Raw genomic sequence first — 20,204 nt, forward strand, 5'->3', positions numbered from 1 at the left:
ATTCTCAGTAGGTAAAGAAAACTGTATGAGGAGCAACTGAGATTACTGTATTGACATGGATGGAGAAATGAGGGAAAGAGTGATTTTAAAACAGAAGTTTCTGAACTTCAGAGGCAGAAGGGGACAAGTGGATATCAATGAACTTGCTGTGACTTTGTAAAAGCGGAGCAGGATCTTCACTTAACGACTATATACCCAATGACCCCATCAACTTACTATCCAACTGCTCGGTTTTATGCGTTATTCTTTCCTTATCACTCCTTTCTTGCACCCGTCCTCTATTTTATAGTTCAAGCTCTTCACACACTCGGATGTCCTTTCCTATTTGTCAGTACAGCACTGCACATATTCTGGGAACCATCTATACCTAACAAAGCTACTTAATATTTACACCATCAGCTATTTTACATTTAAGCATTAGGAATACAAAATTTGTTCAGATTTCAGCAGGATTGACACCAATCCAATAGATAGGATCTGCAAAGTGAAAAGTCACAGCCTGTGGAAGAAAAATAACCAAAGGTATTCTTCGTTAATCTATCCCAAGAGATCAATGGAGACAACAGACCTCCCCAGAACAGCAGGGAGAGTCATTCAGCTGCTTCACTATGAGAATAAAGGCTTTGCCTAATTTTTAGAGGTCTGTGAGGTTCCCACTCACCTCTCTTCAGTTTTCAAACTCATATCCAAACTTTGTCCCTGTGAAGAGAGAACACATCTTGCAATTGATAGCAACTACATAGGTGGAACTACTAACTAGAGGTTATGACATCAACACGGTCACTAGATACTAACCAGAACAGCACTCTCACCCACAAAACTACATCTCTGGAACGTCTTTCCCTTGTTCATGTTTCAGACATTTTCAATAGTCTCCACAGAGAATAAAAACATGTACTCAGAGAGAAAAGGGGGCTGGGGGAGGAGAAGGGAGGGGAATTATTTCTTTTGCAAGCTTCTTGCTTTCCTCCTCCTCTGATATTTTTCTTTCACACCCTAACAGACTTTTTGCTTTGGGAAGTGATGAAGTTTATACTTATTTTCCAAGACCCAACCATGAAAACGTTTTTAGAAGAATTGCACTGAGTATTCTCAGTATTTCATTTTAGATATCCAAGAAAACAGCACGACTAAGAATCGTATGCAGCTTAACTTTCCAAATGCCTAAAGGCAATGGGGAAGAAAGTTATCCCAAGCATGTTAAAACAAATGCAAAATGTTGACATTACCTCTCCCAGAGAAACGATTCTATCAACTTTTTGTCCAATAGGAAGGGAATTAACTGGTAGAGTCCCCAGTCCCAGAACAGTAGTATGCTTTTCGATATCAGGGTTCATACCATCCTAATAAAAACAAAAATGTTATTTGAGCTCTCCAGACAAAAGTTAAAGATATGACTTTCATATGTCAAAACAGCAAACAATTCTTAAGATAATTATAACTAAGTCTTTCCCAAAAGTCTAAGGCTTTTCAAGATCATCCTGCTCTCTTCTTGACAGATCTTTGCTGGGATGGATTATTTCTGTCAAATAGCTTCCTTTTTTTTTTTTTTTTTTTTCTTTTTTTTAATATAGCTGTCTGCCACAAGCAAAAAACCTTCATCTCCAAATATAAAATTTCCCCCCAAAATAGTTATGTTCTGACAAGTGTCAAAAAGCTCACAAGCAAACTTGCATTCTGTCTTCAAAGTAGGATTTGGAAAAGATACCAACAAGGCAACAGCATTAGACATACAGAAAAAATACCACAAAATAGGAAATAAGATAATAGCCTTAGGGACAAATGGGAACATGTAATTAAAAAAACATAATCATCTTTACAAGCAGAGCAAATTAAAGTTTGCTAGGAAATCTTTGCATTTTCTCCCATGTTGGATTAGGAAGTAGCAAGCTCTCTTAATACAGAGCTGTGTGCAGATTCCTAAATTTAAGAGAGGTATATTAAAAACCCCCTCATATCACAGGGCCACACTTAAACCTATGCAGCCTACCAGGTGGGGTGGAGCCTTTACACCCACCACAGGCCTCCACCCTTGGGAGAAGGCAGCACCTTAAAGAAACAACAGGTTGGCACCTTTCTCACAAGAACTGACAACAGATAAGGAACTACCCATAGATTTCACAGATGTCTTCTGACCAAAAACAGCTGTCCTGAGTGAAAAGTCCCTCTAAGCTCACTGTCCTCCACTTCACAGGGGCAAATAACATGCATTTAGGTACAGGGCAAGCAACATTTATACATTCCTGGCACTATCCTACCTCCGATAAGAGAGGAAAGGTCAGAATGGATAGCTTTGTGCTCTGTCAGCTCTTGAAGGAGTATGTTCTGCTAGCTATTGGGGGTGGTTTGGTTGAGGTTTACCACCTGGGCCGATCTCCATGGTTGACTTCTAGCATGTGTTTTCTTGCCTGGCTCTGAATTTTTGACTACTTAAGTTCGAGTCTCTCTCTTCAGCTCATGTTTGCTGCCCAACCAACCCCATTGCAAAGCCATTGTTCCATATTCCTTCTTGTGTTCTCTTCCTGCAGCTGCCTCTAGAGTAGTCAAGATCACCATCTGCATTCATGCTGCCCAACTGCTTGTGGGGATGAATAACATCACAGAATAGTTTCCTTGCTCTCACTTTTTGGTGTCTGGCTATACTGGGAGTAGTCATCACAATGAATATTTAGTCACTCCTATGGGATACACAAACTGCATGGGTACCTGTAGAAACTGTGAAGTGATAGACAAAGCTAAATAAGCCTCTGGAAGTGGCACATGCTCTGCAAGTTTCTAATAGAAAAGACTTGCTATAGAGTATCTCAACAGCTGAAAGTAAAGATGTCTTCATGTAGCAAGCATGTGCAGATTCGCATTGTTTAATCCCCAAGTTTGAATAGGTTTTAAAGTGTTGGGGAGGGTATAATTTTAAGACAAATTCACCTCCTTACCCAATGTCAAAGATCCAAAAGTCTGATATTTTTATTCAATTTTTAAAATAAAAAAAATAGTAGCATGTAAAAAGCAATGATAGAGAAAAACTTCTCCCTCTGCCCATAAATTGCTAATACACAACCAGAAAAATCCATTCAAGACAGGCTTCTAGCCTAGAAAATTTTGACCTGAGCAGTTACAACATTACAGAGTTAAGTTTGATCAAAAAGGTGTATCTGGAAGTGATGAGTAACCTCAATAACAGATGGTCCCTAGCACCACATATATACAGTACTCCACAAGAAACTTGCTTCCAATGCAGGCTTTTGACATCCACACATACCTGAATAAGATACCCCAAACTGACATCTCAGAACATCTAAAGAAGTCTTCGGCCTTCTTATGATCAAATTAAGGCCGTTCAATTTATGTTTAAAGACACTTTCATGGACCAAAGGCACTGGTTTCAGAGCGGATTTATTCAAAAGTGGGCTGTAAACTTCACAGCAGTCAGCACAGATGCTTACCTGTAGGACAGATACCGTTTGCTGCAGCTCCACTTGCAGTTCTGGACACATTTCTTTATCCACATGAAAGACAAATGAGGTTTCATAATCCTTCTCATGGTCTGGTCTCCAAGGAATACACAACTGCTTCTGATATGCCCCTGGAACAGACAGCTTGACCTCACAGCTCCCTGTGCATTAGAGTAAGAAGTTTAGGCCACAGGAACCATTTAAATGTTGAAAATCAGATACTTCTTAAGTGTAGCTGCAACTATGAAAATACAAGCAAAGACTCTCCTGTGTGGTACCCAGTGGAAGTGACCCAATATTATTTAGTATTCAAAATAAAAGGAAACTTAACTGAAAGAGTCAATTTTGTAGTCAGTAAATAAAAATGCACTATATAGGCAGGGAATCAAGTCTCCCCTCTCACGCAAGGAATAAACATGGTGAAAAGTAGATCCGACTTAAACTCTGCAGGCAGCCCTACCTTGCTGTCTCACTTTTGTTTTTTCCTCTTTGTTGACAGTGCCTTGCAGAGACAAACAAGGATGAACCTATGAAAAGAAAACAGCTCTGGTTATGAGGTTTTAAGGTCACTTCTTTGTTGAAGCTTAATCCACCTACTATAGTAAGTTTAGATTTACAGTTGAAAGCTGTCAAAAAACATTAAGGATTATTTTGATCTTTCAAATAAAGAGCAAGTTTTGTTTCAGCAGGAAGGCATTATCTGCTCATTTCAAAATCAAAACCATCTTTCCTATTCCAGTTATTAATTTTTTTTTTTTTTTTTTGCAACCAGTACTTCATAGTTACAAGTTCTCAACACCTGGGGTTTTTCTGTTGTTTTACCTTTTTTTAATGCATGTGTGAGTACCTATTCAGAACCTGTTCAGATCCAAGCAAGAACTTCATAAATTCTGCCATGACTTTCAGTCCTCGGATTGTCCATGTCCTCGTGAAATTTAGTCTCTCACACCATTCAATCATCAGCTTCCCTTCTAGGACAGCAGATGAGATACTTAATTGGCCATAATTGCTCTCAAAGATAAGAAACTACTCCACTGCTTGAATGCAAGACTGATTTGCTAAGGGAAATAGGAACACAAAAGACTCTCCTGTGAAATAGTTCGCAGAACTGTGCTGTTAAATGCCACCAATTTTTCCCGAAATAATGTTAAAACTCTACATTTCAACAATGATGAGCTCTTTCCCATCCTTTTCGCCTTATTAAAAACTATCACTCCAGTGTCTTTACTGTGGGGGGAGAAAATAGGTGGTAACACCTGTATTTTTAATGTATGACACAGATTTTTTTAGACTTACTGTCCCAAGAGAATAGACAAATCCCTCAAGATGAGGCCTCCCACTCTCAGACTCAAGAGTTACCACCTACTTATTAATGGCACTGATAAAAGCTTAGAAATAATAGGTGTTAAGAAGGGGGACTATACCTGGCCAGCATCTAGGCTAGAAAACTCAGTATAATCAGCAAGACACCAGCCTCCTAAAGACATTTTTTGTTTACATCTTTTAAAACAGCCCCACTGGAAAAAAAAAAAATACCCTTTCTGTGAGTTGGTATAAAGTTTTAAAAATTGAGTAAGCTTTTTGAAACAGGAAATTAAGAGAGAGGCACATGCTGGAGAGAAAAGGACCTATTTGGATGCAGGCATTGAATTCTCAACAGTCCTTGCCCTCTCACTACTAAAAACCTACCTTCAGGAGTAAATCCCAACATATATGTAATTGACTTCCATGTACTCACCACAAGGACTCCATTGGTCAATACCTCTGTAGGGGGATCTGAGCTGTGAAAGGAAAAGATTTAATGCAAATGAGTTCTGTTTTTAATTTGCTTCATCCTACTTTACAAACTAACTGCCTGGATAAGAGGTGGGGGAGAAAGGTCCTCAGGGTGAGAGATCTATGCAAACTAGACTGACACCAACTATATTTCCCTCACAGAACAATGGGGGAAAAAATACGGAAGAAAAAATTCCTCTGCAACTATAAGCATGTGCTATAAGGTCTCCGTACCTCAGTTATTTTGATAACCTAGAGAAACAGGTTAGATAGACTACCAGACAGATAAAGGATTCAGTTGTTTATATTACAAGGTTAACTGTAAGCTTTCCACCTCCCAAGTAACTCATTCACAAAATGTTCATTTCCTTTGCAGCACTATCATTCCCATGAAGTCCAGCAAAATTTTGTTTCTTTTTTGGTACCCCAAAAATTTTGGTGACTGAAGCTTTAAGGATATTTGTGATCAGCCATTGGTGAATCAACTCAAACACCACAGAGAACTGTAAGGCATTAGCCTTTTTATGAGCAAGACTGTCCCTGCACAGAAAAAGCAACTAAAGACAGCACATCTGCAGAGCACAAGTTCATTCAGCTGTTCACGTAAGACTCACCATTTCTCCAAGTAAAACTCTACATCCAGCTCTTCATTAGCCTTTGAAAATAAAAGTTGGACATAGGTGACCCTTGATCTTGAATATAATTATGATAAGTTTTTCCAAGAAATTAAGCTTTCTTCCTGTTACAAACTATACTATTTTTGTTGCTTTTACAAAAGCTCCAGTTAAATTCTGGAAGGTTTAAATTCATGCCTTTTGTTGCTGTTGTTCTTCAAAAATTCCTCTCCTTCTAGGCATATCCTATATGACCAGACACATCTGTGTTTGAGGAGACAAGTGCACACAAGTGAGAGTTGGCTCTCCGATCCATTACTCTGCTAATGACAAAAAACCACGCTCTTCTATCTTAAGTACCACTGCAGCGCCATCTCTGCAAACAGCTTCTACATGAGGCTTGGGCTTCCTCCCATTTATTATTTCAGCAGATAATATTCTTAGCTCATTGCTCTCTTTGTCTTGTACAGACTTTGATCCAGTCGTCTTTTCCCCTGCCATGGTGTACAGTAAATGCTTGATACCAGACCTAAACACAGCTTTTAAAATAACCAAGTAGAAGCCAATTTCGGCAATTCTCTTTACTGAAGTTGAAGTTTCCAGTTCCATAATTACTGATCAAGATGACTTAAGCATTCAGCAAACAAGACAGAGTTAGCGGGAACAAGGGAGCTACTAAGCCTCTTTCTGTGATCACAAATCATTCAGAGTGCCTGTGACACTGACCAACACCTCCCTGTTAACTGCATAGCAGTTAGTCTGCTTCTGACCACACCAACAGCACTGAAGCCCCATTTCTCAAGAAAACACATCATTAGCTCACCTTTAATCCAGACCTATTGTAGCAATGCATTTGAGGTAGCTACAAAACAGATCAGACTGGTGATACGGCTTTAGCTACATAAAACAAGCTGTCTTGTTGCAAGTCCATAAGCAGGCACGCAGGGACTGAGGGCAGCTGATACGCACCAATGTCACCCACATGAAGCAGAGGTTAACTGAACATATCTCAGGTAAAATAAGCTTTTCTTAGGCTTTTGTCTTATTAAATACAGAGGTAACCTTTGCAGCAATAAAATTCTTCACTGCAAACTGATGATCATCAACTAAATAAGACAGTCTGCAGTCCCCAAAATGACTGCTGACTGCAAATACCTTTCGTTTTAAGCCCAGTTTATGCCCCTCTAGTCTCCTGAAAAATCAACTCCCTTTAAAGGTGTTTTAGCATCTTCTGAAAAAACAGCAGTCATCCTGAGTTTCATTTAGCATGGCATCCCAAAAACTGTGGAACACACACACAAAAAAATCTCTAGGGATTTTAGAAACATCTCAGATGACAGTAAAACCATATATGCTGTCATCACCTGCTGATGCCTTTTCCCCTTCTGGCTTCTACAACATAGATAAACTAGCATGTACTGCCAGATTTCTATAATGATGAGCTGCAGCTATTCACAGTTGACCTGGGAAGAAGCCAGGGACTAACCTCAGGGTTCAGCCTGAAAGTGCGCAGCAGGGGCTGACCCAGCTTCATGCCCCCTACATCGAAGAAGATAGAAGTGAGCTCATCACTGACGAGGACATCCTTATCATAGAGTGTCAATTCCAGAATGTTCTAAAACCAAACAGAAACAAGCAGCCTCAGATGAAGAGAAAGAAACACTTCCACAAACCTGAGCAGCTGTATACAATAGACACTTTACGCATTAATCAATACCCTTCCCCTTTCCCACTCCTGAAGAGAATTCACTATTTCCAGCAGGACTTAGAGCATAGTTAAGCAAAAAGCTTCTAGTTGACAGTGGTTAGCTAAGAGATTTTCTGAGCTTCCCAGCTAGAGAGAGGTCCCAACTGAACGCACATGGCAGTACTCTCCACCAGCTTCAGGCACAGATTTGCCTGAGGAAGCAATAGCAATTTCCACTCTTTCAGCATGATTCAGTCCAGGATGTTATAGGCACTTATCGCTTCCTGCTCAGCCCTGTCTCAGAGCAGTAAGTCCAGCAGAATCTAATTGGAATAGACACAATGAGTACATGTGGCACCCAAAAAATGCCCTTGCAGCAACTAGTTTTCAAGGAGACAAGACTGAACTCAGAATTGTGCTGGCATAGCCTCGCAGCAGGAACCAGACTGAGGCCTCATGAGCCTGCAGGGGAAGAAAAAGCTCACACACTCTAAAACTTAGTTTGCAATTTTCTTACCATTTAAGTCAATTACCATTCCACCTTTATCACCAACCGTTATGGACAGGTACTCCAGTGAGGGGGATCGTTTCTTGTTAATAAGCACCTTATTCCAAAGCCTAGGATGCTATTCAAAGCAATAGTGCCATACTAAAATTAATCTTTTAAAGTACAATTTCCTTCCCTGTACCATTAGTGTCTGCTTTGACAATGAATGCTGACAATCTGAAGACTTTGGTCAATGCTCTGTTGGGTCCTGCTCAGACAGCAGACAGATGTACTGTCTCTAAGAGTTTGAATTTTGCTTTTTTTGATCATAGGAACTGATGTCAAAATTCAACTGAATGAACTAAGTGGCAAAGTGATTTGAAATTTAGTTCCCATTATCCTCACTCAGCCACTTGGCTGTGTAAGGCAAGTAGAGCTACAAGAAGGCAACAGCTACTCTGTGAAAGTAGAAGCAATCCTCAAATAGAAACTTGCTTTATCAAGGGATTTCCTTGAACTCTACCAGGTAGTGCCATAACTTCCCTTTCCTGAGTTGCATCACAAGGATGTTTATGGAAAATTCTAGCTTCAATTTACACGAGAGTGCAGTTGCAAACTGCTGTGGTTATCACTGGACATGCATAGTACAGCTTTCTGTACCACTGAAGATGACTGGCACCTTACAAGCCACACTGGTTTTGAGGGTAATAAAGATCCCTTGGTTTTGAATGAAGTATCAAAAGTAAGCCAGTACACAAATGCAGGTAGTCCAACCAGCTCCACGAAGTGCACTCCTTACCTTGACAGCACTATGGATTCGATAATGGAAAGTTTCATTCCATTCTGGGTGTTCAGAATTGTCAACAACCTGAGTTCGGGAGACTATGGGAGACGCAGTGGGCAGCTTTAGTTCCACGTAGCAGTCTGCCTTGGACACTAGAGCAGAGAGTGTAGAGACAGACATCAGAACAATTTTAATCAAACATACTCTTTCCCATGAGCTCCTCATTTTCTAAATCTCACTGCATCACAGAAACATGTAAATTAAAGGCTGGACTTGTAAAGCAAAAGCCATTAATGAAGTACACATCTTTACACAGCAGCAAATTGAACATTAGGTACCTATATTTCTTTTTTCTTGTTCATCCAAACCATAAAGCCCTTCATAAAAGAGACTACTATTCAAAATGAGGAAGAGCAACTTTTCAAAAAAGATTACTGCTGATATTGGGCCCATTGTCTCTTGTCCTGTCACAGGGCACTACTGAAAGAGCTTGGCTCCATCATCTTAACACCCTCCTTTCAGATACTTGTATACATTGATAAGATCCCCTTAAACCTTCTTTTCTGCAGGCTAAGCAGTCCCAGATCTCTCAGCTTTTCCTCATATGAGAGATGCTCCAGCCTGTTTACAGCCTTAGCTGTAAACTAGACTCTCTTCAGTAGCTCCAATATCTCTTGTAGTGGAGAGCCCAGAACTAGACACAGTACTCCATATGCCGCCTCAACAGGGCTGAGTAGAGGGGGAAGGATCACCTCGCTCATCCTGTTCGCAGTGCTTCTCCTAATACAGCCCAGGATATCGTTAGCCTTCCTTGCAGCAAGGGCATATTGCTGGGTTATGGTCAGCTTGCTGTCCACCAGGACCCCCAGGTCCTTTTTTGCAAAGCTGTTTTCCAGCCTATTAGCACCCATCATACACTGGTGCACAGGGTTGTTCCTCCCCAGAACTTCCACTTCTTTTTGTTGAACTGCATGAGGTTCCTGTCAACCCACTTTTCCAGCCTGTCAAGGTCCCTCTGGATAGCAGTGTGACTCTTTGGTGTACCAGTCACTCCTCCCACTTGCTGAGGGTACACTCTGCCCCATCATCCAGACCATTAATGAAGACACTGAACAATATGGGACCCAGATTTGATCCCTAGGTTACACAGCTAATTACTGGCTTCGGACTAGACTTTGTACCACTGATCACCACCCTCTGAGCTCTGCCATTCAGCCAGTTTTCAATCCAACTCCCTGTCTGCTCATCCAGCCCATACTTCATCAGCCTCTCTATGAGAATCAGAGAATCATCTAGGTTGGAAGAGATGTTTAAGATCATCAAGTCCAACCATTAACCTATCACTGCCAAGTCCACCACTAAACCGTGTCCCTAAGCACCACATCTACACATCTTTTAAATACCTCCAGGGATGGGGACTCCACCACTTCCCTGGGCAGCCTGTTCCAGTGCCTGACTACCCTTTCAGTGAAGAAATTTTTCCTAATATCCAATCTAAACCTCCCCTGGCACAACTTGAGGCCGTTTCCTCTTGTCTTATCACTTGTTACTAGGGAGAAGAGACCGACCCCCACCTCACTACAACCTCCTTTCAGGTAGTTGCAGAGAGCAATAAGGTCTCCCCTGAGCCTCCTTTTCTCCAGGCTAAACAACCCCAGTTCCCTCAGCTGCTCCTCATAAGACTTGTGCTCTAGACCCTTCACCAGCTTCATTGTCCTTCTTTGGACACGCTCCAGCACCTCAATGTCCTTCTTGTAGTGAGGGGCCCAAAACTGGACACAGTATTCGAGGCATGGCCTCACCAGGCCCAAGTACATGGGGACGATCACCTCCCTGATCCTGCTGGCCACACTATTCCTGATACAAGCCAGGATGCTATGGGCCTTCTTGGCCACCTGGGCACACTGCCGGCTCATATTCAGCCAGCTGTCAACCAGCACCCCCAGGTCCTTTTCCACCAGGCAGCTCTCCAGCCACTCTTCCCCAAGCCTGTAGCGTTGCATTGGGTTGTTGTGACCCAAGTGCAGGACCCAGCACTGGGCCTTGTTGAACCTCATACAGTTGGCCTTGGCCCATCAATCCAGCCTGTCCAGATCCCTCTGTAGAGCCTTTCTACCCTCAAGCAGATCAACACTCCCATCCAACTTGGTGTCATCTGCAAACTTACTGAGGGTGCACTCAATCCCCTCGTCCAGGTCATTGAGAAAGAGATTAAACGGAACTGTCCCCAGTACTGAGCCCTGGGGAACACCACTTGTTACCGACCGCCAACTGGATTTAACTCCATTCACCACCACTCTTTGGGCCCAGCCATCCAGCCAGTTTTTTACCCAGTGAAGAGTATGCTCATCCATTTGCTAATCTCCAGTCGACTGGGACCTCCCTGGTTAGCCAGGACTGCTGAGAGAGGATGGAAAGTGGCTTGGTGAGCACTTCCACCAGCTCCCTCAGTACCCTCAGGTGGACCCCATCCAGCCTCATAGACTTGTGCATGTCTGTGTGGTGTAGCAGGTCGCTAACCATTTCCTCTTGGATTATGGGGGCTTCATTCTGCTGTCTGTCCCTGTCTCCCAGCTCAGGAGGCTGGGTACCCCAAGAACAACTGTTCTGACTGTTAAAGACTGAGGCAAATAAGACACTAAGTACCTCAGCCTTTTCCTCGTCCTCTGTCACTATGTTTCCCCCTGCATCCAATAAAGGATGGAGATTCTCCTTACCCCTCCTTTTGTTGCTAATGGATTTGTAGAAACATTTTTTGTTGTCTTTTACACCAGTAGCCAGATTAAGTTCCAGCTGGCCTTTGGCCCTTCTGATTTTCTCCCTGCATAACCTCACAACCTCCTTGTAGTCCTCCTGAGTTGCCTGCCCCTTCTTCCAAAGGTCATAAACCCTCCTTTTTTTTTTTGCTCCTGCACCTTTAAGACTTCCTTCTTGAAGAATGCCCAGGCTTTCTGGACTCCTCTGCCCCTCAGGACTGCCTCCCAAGGGACTCTGTCAGCCAGGCTCCTAAACAGGCCAAAGTCTGCCCTCCGGAAGCCCAAGGTAGCAGTTCTGCTGAACCCTCTCCTTACTTCTCCAAGAATCAAAAACTCTATCATTTCATGATTGCTATGCCCCAGATGGCCTCCAATCGTCACATCACGCACAAGTCCTTCTCTGTTTGCAAACAAGAGGTCCAGCAGAGCACCTTCCCTGGTTGGCTCCCTCACCAGCTGTGCCAGGAAGTTATCTTCCACACACTCCAGGAACCTCCTAGACTGTTTCCTCTCTGCTGTATTCTATTTCCAGCAGACATCTGGTAAGTCGAAGTCCCCATGAGAGCAAGGGCTAGCAATCGTGAGACTTCTCCCAGCTGCTTATAGAATACTTCGCCTCCCTCTTCGTCCTGGTTGGGTCGTCTATAACAGACTCCCACCGTGATATTTGCCTTGTTGGCCTTCCCCCTGATTCTTACCCATAAACACTCAACCCTACTGTCACCATCGTTAAGCTCTAGACAATCAATACATTCCCTAACATACAGGGCTACCCCACAGCCTCTCCCTCTTTGCCTGTCCCTTCTGAAGAGTTTATAGCCTTCTGAATAGTTTATAACTATAGTTTATAGAATCTTATGGGAGACTGTCAAAAGCCTTACTAAAGTCCAAGTAGACAATATCCACCCCCACTGCTATACCCTCATCTAGTCTGGCCAGGAACTGAGATTTCTGTTTCCATTCCCTGAAAATAATCGATTGTTTCAGAGTCCTCCCTTCTTCCAGTTAAGGCCCCTTTAACAACGCAAGTATGGGAACCATCCTTCACTCCAGTTGAACAGAAAGGCCATAAAAAGAACTTCCCTTCACAGTGCGATTCTAGCCCTCAGCCTTTCAGGAGGGTTTTCCATTCCCTGGACAGTTATTTAGCATTCCAGTAGTTTGATATTGGATGCCAGATATAAACTTAAGGCAGGCAGACTACCTTACTGCATTAAATCTGAAGGAATTAAATCTCAAATGAGTTTTAAAGATCCAAATGCCCCAGACACTCCTGAGAGCTTTACTCAACATGGATGCATAAGAGGAAGGGAATACATACCATGCGATAAAAAAACAGGAACAGGTAAAAAGCAGTTGGTCGTGGAATCGGTCAACCATCTACCTCCTTAAAAAGCTTCAATGACATAAGCAAAATAGCAGACAGAGGAAAGAAAGCACTACTACAACTGAGAAAAACAAACATTTGGAAGGTAGAATTGAAGAGTGCTACTTCCAGGTGCGAGAAGACTGTTCAGCAGCAGCAAGGGTGAAATTTGCCATGAACAGAGGGCTGAATCCAAACAAAGGAATACAGAACGAGCCACAGTAGGACATATAAAGGAGCAGGGAAGTAAAAGGTTATCAGGACTTAGCTGATCTTGTTCTGCAAAGTAGCAGGGTTAATCTGCAGCTTGGCCTCACATCAAGCCTTTAAAATGTATATAATGCTTTACAAGAGAAGCCTTTGTTCAGACATAAAGCCAATACAGTATGTGTAGGTAAGAAGTTCCCATAACAATGCTACATGTGTTACAAGTACACACTGAACAAACCATCTGTTTTCATAATACCTTGACTAAATACTTACACAGATCTGTACCCTTGATGTTTCTGGCTCGGAGGACTTTTACTGTTAGGTTGTAGTAAGGGTGCTTCTCCCGCTGAAAAGAGAGGAACAAGCTCAGCATGCAACAACTGCAATGCCTGTTCTATAACCACACTAGTATCAGTCCAGAGAAATGGATCACACCAGTCAGCCCCAAATAAACAATTAATGAGTCAATTTTGGAACATATACAGTGCTTTCAGTGTCCTGGAGGAAGACTAAAGGAATCTAGAAGGAAACTCAGTTCCCTTTCAGCACAGTAATGAGTGATGTCTTAGGGTAACTCCTCATGGAGTTCAGAAAATAAGTCCCTTATTTAAGGTTTCCTCTAATTATAGATCAATTTTTTAATTGCTTCATTAGTTCATTCCTGCTGAAGGATAAACAGATACTGAAGCTGCTCAAATAATTTTAATCACGACCTGGGTAATTTAAGAGTACTTGTCAAGGGCACATGCATGCTTGAGTAACAGCAGACATGGCAAGAATCTTAACAGCATGGTCTAAAGACATAGAAAGCATATACTGTTTACAATGAGAAAAAAACCACTTTCATATAGGAGCACATACTTCATGGCAGTTTGAGCAAGAAAAGACAAACCTTAAACCTCTGTTCATTCTGAACTGTTACTGGTATCAGCACTCTAGCGTGCATGCCACTTTACCAGCATAGAACAAAATGTAATCCTTGCCCTTGAAAGCTTCTGGGAGGCTATTTTTGGAAAGTAATATTAGTATCTAAATGCCCGGCTGTGAAGAGGAAAGAAAAGCCTGACTGAATCCTAGATGATCGTGAATAACAAGGAACACAAGAGAAAACAGCTTGAAGGGATTTACTGCAGCAACTGGACAGAAGTAATTGTGTAAGGCTCATGAACAGAATGGGATTCTGCCTCATTTCCATCAGTTATGAATCCTGGCTAAGAACCTTTTCTATTCTTAAATCCCATTTCAAAATGCTTTTCAAAAGTGGTCGCTACTTCACATTCATTATTTTCTACACAGTTGGCTTGACACCAAAGTTTAATTTCAGATACGCTAAGTATTAATCTACAACTGAATTCAACGGGATCTTCACTTACAAAATAATGGTGCAGAGTGCCAAATATTATATAAAAATGTAGGCCCTACATATTACTAACTAGTAATGAACTAGTTCCAATGAACCTGGAACTGTCAAACTCTTCTTGAATATTCCTTATCTCATAAATGGAACCGTACTATGTTTGTTAAACAGTCACATACTTGTGAAGTTTCCCTTATTTCTTATCACTTTAAGATACTTGTCAGCTTTTGCAAAACAGGGTTTGAACAACACAGTAATACCAAGACACGCATAGTATACTGAGCATCTTTGTACTAAGTGAGTGCCATCCACCCTGACCAATAAGTGAAGGGTAAAAATCACACACAGTCTAAGATATCTCACACACAGGTGCCAAATTAAATTTGTGCAAATAAACTCCAATTATACTATTATTACTCTTGAAGGGCTCTTATTTGCAGCGTCAACATGTTGAAGACACTCCTCTCATTTGTTTCTGGGAACAAGACATGCCTTCACATCTAATTTCACCATGAGCTCTATCTTTCAGATGCTAGTTTTAATTCCTTTTTAAACCTTTCCTAATCATCTCTATTTTGTTCCATCACTGACACTAGTTTCGCAGCCAAAGCCTGACCTCCTTTATATCTTGTCAAGTTGGCGAACGGACTACAGAGAGAAATTCAAGATTGCACAGGTTATTCTCACTGACTTCCTAAAGGTGCTGCAACTCTTCAGGTTGTTGAGAAATGAAGCTACATGATCACACCCCCACTGCTGCAAAGCAATCTTATCTAGCCTGACTATCCCCTGGAACTCAGACACAGAGGAATTCAGCAGAGGAAGCGCAGAACACCCTGAAGACAGCGTATCCCTCTTTTACTGCACACCATCTGTCAACATATAGTTACATGTTCAAAAGAAAGTCCTTTCCAAAGGTCTCTAACAACCATTGATTTGCAGTCAGTCATTACATAGCTGAAGATAAATTTTCCACACCCACGTCATAATTTTAGGGCATATAATCCAACAGACATTTCACTGTGTGTCCAAGCCTGTGCTATCAATTATGCCAAAACCTTCCCGTGTGCCTTTTCTACTTATCTTTTAGCCAAGGGACAGCAAGGTCATAACACGTTTGAAGGTGAGCTTGCAGAGTAATGAAGCATAAGAGTATCAGATATGCTCTATCTGAACACATCAGGGAAAAGTCAGGCAAGAAATCTGTATGGGAAATGAACAACAAATAATGCCAGTTCTGCCCACACCAGCATACGTGACAACATACCAATGTACGTGACAGATGCAAACAACCGATTTCTAGTTTGCAGCTTAATGATTTTTCAGAATCATCCCTTTTCCAGCGCTCGGGAAAGTGCATCTGAAGCAGAAAGCCCTCGAAATCCTTAAATGAGGGTACAAGACTGAATTCTCAAACACTCAACCCTGCAAAGAACTGTCTGTATCTTTCATCTAAACTGAAGGTGCTGATGCAGCAGCGAGCAACTGCAAAACAGGTTATTCCAGCCACAGGACCCAGCAGTCTTTACTCTCATATAGCCCAGAACACCTGCCTTTATACAGTAAGTGCTGGGATCTGCTTCACATCTGAGTGGATGCAGAGGACTCACAATAAGCATGCCAGTTTCATTACAGAAATATTGTCAATAGCAAATAAAAATGTAACTTCTAAGTAATATTTTCCTTTTTGTTGACTGCTACCAGGCAAATCAGGTAATCAAAGAAATGTCTAGCTTACCAAGGGAGCACTTCCCCCCCCCCATCCTGTTCCTGCTCCCAAGTAAACACAGCTGCCCATAATTCCCTTCCTCCTAATTTCAGCCACTGTGCCACAAGTTTGCTTTTAAACCCAAAAGCAAACTCCTGGTTTTCCTAGGCACCCCTTGCATTCTCCCTCCTCCTCCAGATGTGTGCACCCACAGGCACAAAAGGAGACCAGACCCAGCCCTAAGAACCATGGTCTTCTGGAGGGCAAGATTTATAACCAGATATGAGGAGTGCAAGCAGCTCAGTATCACAACAGCAGTGGCAAACACTGGGCTTGCTCTCAGTTTATGCTGTTTGTCTTTAGATGTGTCAAACTAAGGCTAAAAACTTTGGAAAGTTAAAGACACCTACAAAGTCAAAAGAGTGATCTGCTGCCCTCTCCTTGCTCAACTGCTATTAACTAGTCAATACAAAATCTCTCCCTACCAGCCAGCACAACTTCACTAAGTAGTGTCTGATTTTTTTGTTTATTTATATAGCAAGCACCTGAGGGGAAACATCACATCCAGTGGTTTACTGAAATCACAGCAGGCTACTAGTCTCTTCTACCCTGATTTCCCAAGTACTAAACACCACCACAAAAACAAACAAATAAAAAAAAAAGGTCAACAAGATAAATTTTATCACACAGCAAGCAGGAGTGTGGAGAGGCATACAGGCAGCAAGCCATCTTGTGACATTTAACGGTCACCTCAATTTTAAGCTGTAGATTTAGGGGGGGAGACAGGTAATCAGATAACATATCGGACCTCCTATGCAAGGGCTCATTCACAAACTGTTTAGTGCAATTCAAAATTGAGGTTATTGGCCAGACCGTCTTATGCAATGGAATAATTATAAACCATTTAAAGAACAAACACACTGAAACCACCTTTATCTAATGTGGTTGCACTGCATTATGAACAGAGGGTGAAGTCATTAATCTTTAGATCATTAAACCCTGTGGGATAAGGCAGAGCGCAGAAAGGAAGGGAATGGTAATCAAGGATATTTTGCAAGAAAACATATAAGCACCATTTTGTCTCTACTGATGAGAAGCCCAGTACGCTGGAGTTTCCCCCCCAAAAGTACTTGGCATCAGTTTAATTCTGTTCCCCAAAACCTAAAGAAACAGAGACCTGCTCTGCGTTGCCTCACACAGACCCCAAATTCAGTAAAAGCCTGGAATCTACATTAGCATTGTTATCCAAGATTTTCCCCTAATGATGAACTTTTTGATTAATTCCTGCAGAAGTGCGGGACTGGTTTTCCACACGTGCAGTAACAGGAAGTCGCTGCCAAACACATCGGCTAAAGAATGCCGCCTCAAAGACAGCGCTACGATTTTTCTTACCCGCCAGTGATAAAACCCAGTCTCTTTCCTCTCCTTCCTTTGGAAAAGCACAGCTGCCAGAAAAGGCAGTGCTCTGGGTGGAAGTGGGCCCCGCAGCACCTCACGGAACATGGGAAAAAAGTCCTGTCGTCTCTGTGGAAAACCTGACAGGGAAATGCAGCAAATAAAGAGAGTCCCCAGAGGGCTGGCTGCGAAGGGCTGCTTGCTACAGGCTCGCTCTGAAGTTTTGCGCAGGACTGGGCTGCGCTCCAGCTGCGAGAAGCAGAGGTGTGGCCTGCACTTGCCAAACAATCCAGTTCAAAACCTTGCTGGCAGGTTATTCGAATCCTGGTAAAAGATAAGGGCAGCAAAGCAGCACCAAACAGGGAAGCCCTGGGTAGGAGGAAGCACCGTGCCGTGATTAAGCCACAACCTCAAAATGCCCAGTACGGATTTTCTTTCAGAGTTCCAGCAACCTGGTCTAGGACTTTGGCTGTTTCAAACCCTTTCAGAGTTTCAGTATACCCTAAAAGAATATTTTTAAATAGAAAGGTATTCCCACCTTACAAGCCTGAAGCAACACCGAATTTGTGACTTACTGTAGCTGTTCAGAGAAGTTTCAGGGACGTCTGAGCAGAGACACCACAATTTGATCTGCACTAGGATGTCTCGGAGAACATTAATTTACCACCACATCTAACCTCCTGCTACGTGAGCGGCCTGCACAAGGCCCCCCTTTATTCTCATTTCCATGTAGCATAGTCTTGATTCTTCCACCAAAGGTTCTTGAAAAATTGTACAACAGATACAGCAGATTTTTTTGAATCTACTGTGCTTTGAAAAAATATTTTAGTAGTAAAGGAAATTGTTTACTGGAAGTGATTAGTTTGTTAACAGCTGCTGACAGTTGCCTTGTCTGAAGCTTTTTATTAAAGAGCTTAAACTGATGCAGCAGACCAAAAAACAAACTTAAGTGTTTCAACAATTAGAAAGTGGCAGAGCATGTACGAAAGCCAGTAATGCAGCATGTCACCGGCTCCATGCAAACATGAGAATGTGACACATTCTCAGCAAGGTCCCATTCATTAATCATTTCCTGTCATTAGTGTCAGTCACTAGATCAGAATTTAAGAAAACTAGTAAAAGCACAGACGCTGACATTTACAACACAAGTCAGTACTAGTTAGTGAATTCACAGGCTTACAGTCAAGGCACAGGCAAAAAGCAAATGCAATACCATTGAAGAACAGCCAGCAACTGCTGTAAAGCTCTCATGTGGTACTAAGTGGTATGGTACGGATAGACACTGGGCTGAAAAAGCACTTTCTTTGCATTTCTACATACCACTGCACTCAAAGTGAAGGAGTGTCATATTAGGTTTTATTTATCTTAGAAAAATTACAGAACCATAAGTGTGATCTATTTAATCTAATATAGCTTATGACCATAAATTACATGAAAATTGAGGCGGCCTCACACAATAAGGTAACATGGAGAAATCATAATTATTCTCAACAGTTTATTACAGGCAGTATATAAAACCTGTATTTTATCTTGTGAGTGCTCAATTGCACTTAAAATCAGGCTTACCTGTCTTCTCCTGAAGTTCTGTCCTCTTCCAATGAACTCTCAGCACAAGGATCTCATGTTTATAGAGTTTCTCTTGAATTTTTCTCTCAAGAAAAAGTGAAAGCTCTTTAGAACATCTGCTTAAGCATTGTTTCATAGTCAACAGATCATCCATTAGCAAAGTGTTTGTGTGCAGTTTTAGCTATCTACAGACACTGTTGACAGCCAACTCAATATCCAAAGAGAAGTAACTTGCTTTTGTCATTTCCTAGCAGATTAAGAAAATGAGCAAGCAAAACGGCATCAAAACATGAGGCAACAAAGATGACCTCACACATGATAACTTTACTTCTGCTTGGATTAGCATCCTCATACTGATAAAGGTAGATGTGTTATCTACATTTCATCCAGTTATTTTTATGTAAGCAAGCATGAACAAATGACACCATCACCAACTATACTATGTAGTACTTAAAATGTGCACAGGCATTGCAAGGGACCCCTTTTGCTCCCATTAGCAGCACTGACAGAAGAGCTGAGATGCAGTGACTTGCAGCTGGATAACGAGAAGAGATGAAGATTCCAAAGGATGCTATCAAGGTTTTGGTTTGGGGTTTTTTTTGGTGCGTTGGTTTTCTCCAGAAATACCAATATACCCAGTTGTCTGACATGGACACAAGACTCTCCTTCAGTGCTGGCATCTTCCATTTCTATAGCATGGGAAAACTGAGGATCCATATTCTACTTCCAACACTAGACTAGTCTATGACCTACAACTCAAGCAACTGCAAACCTGTGAACATAAACATTTCCTGATTTGGTCACACAGAGCTCAACATCCCTCCCCACCTGGAAACAGCGTATCACCACTCAAAAAAAATTGTCAGTAATTTTAGTGTTCTCTATTAAGTACATATTTAATGGTATAAGACTTTCAAAAACATTCTTCAAAGAGAGAATACAAAAGTGGTTTTAGGAGGGTATTGAGAACATTCACAAGCATACTATAAACCTGTAGATCTAAAAACTAAAGTTGAGAAGTGATGACAGCTCTCACATGACATAGC

General features: G+C 41.8%; 1 protein-coding gene across 4 annotated transcripts in view; it reads right to left on the reverse strand.

Moving 5' to 3' along the window:
- PLA2G4F (phospholipase A2 group IVF) overlaps positions 1 to 20,196 on the reverse strand; it is a 30,404-nt gene extending 10,208 nt beyond the window's left edge. For 3 of the 4 annotated variants that reach the window (XM_009473870.2, XM_087746300.1, XM_087746302.1), the window contains exons 1-10: positions 17,590 to 18,018; positions 13,406 to 13,478; positions 8,816 to 8,952; positions 7,329 to 7,457; positions 5,843 to 5,883; positions 5,191 to 5,233; positions 3,913 to 3,979; positions 3,444 to 3,613; positions 1,230 to 1,343; positions 662 to 699 (exon numbers count right to left, since the gene is read on the reverse strand). In XM_009473870.2, coding sequence (XP_009472145.1) covers positions 662 to 699; positions 1,230 to 1,343; positions 3,444 to 3,613; positions 3,913 to 3,979; positions 5,191 to 5,233; positions 5,843 to 5,883; positions 7,329 to 7,457; positions 8,816 to 8,952; positions 13,406 to 13,478; positions 17,590 to 17,700 — 923 coding nt within the window. In that variant the 5' untranslated portion in view covers positions 17,701 to 18,018. Of the gene's footprint in view, positions 1 to 661; positions 700 to 1,229; positions 1,344 to 3,443; positions 3,614 to 3,912; positions 3,980 to 5,190; positions 5,234 to 5,842; positions 5,884 to 7,328; positions 7,458 to 8,815; positions 8,953 to 13,405; positions 13,479 to 17,589; positions 18,019 to 19,158 lie in introns of those variants that run through there. The other variant, XM_087746303.1, reaches the window with a different exon arrangement.
- Positions 20,197 to 20,204: the final 8 nt, after the last annotated feature.

The sequence above is a fragment of the Nipponia nippon genome, unplaced genomic scaffold (genome assembly GCF_047370975.1).
Source record: "Nipponia nippon isolate SJK-2023a ecotype South Korea unplaced genomic scaffold, ASM4737097v1 scaffold_10, whole genome shotgun sequence".
NCBI classification, from domain to species: Eukaryota; Metazoa; Chordata; class Aves; order Pelecaniformes; family Threskiornithidae; genus Nipponia; species Nipponia nippon.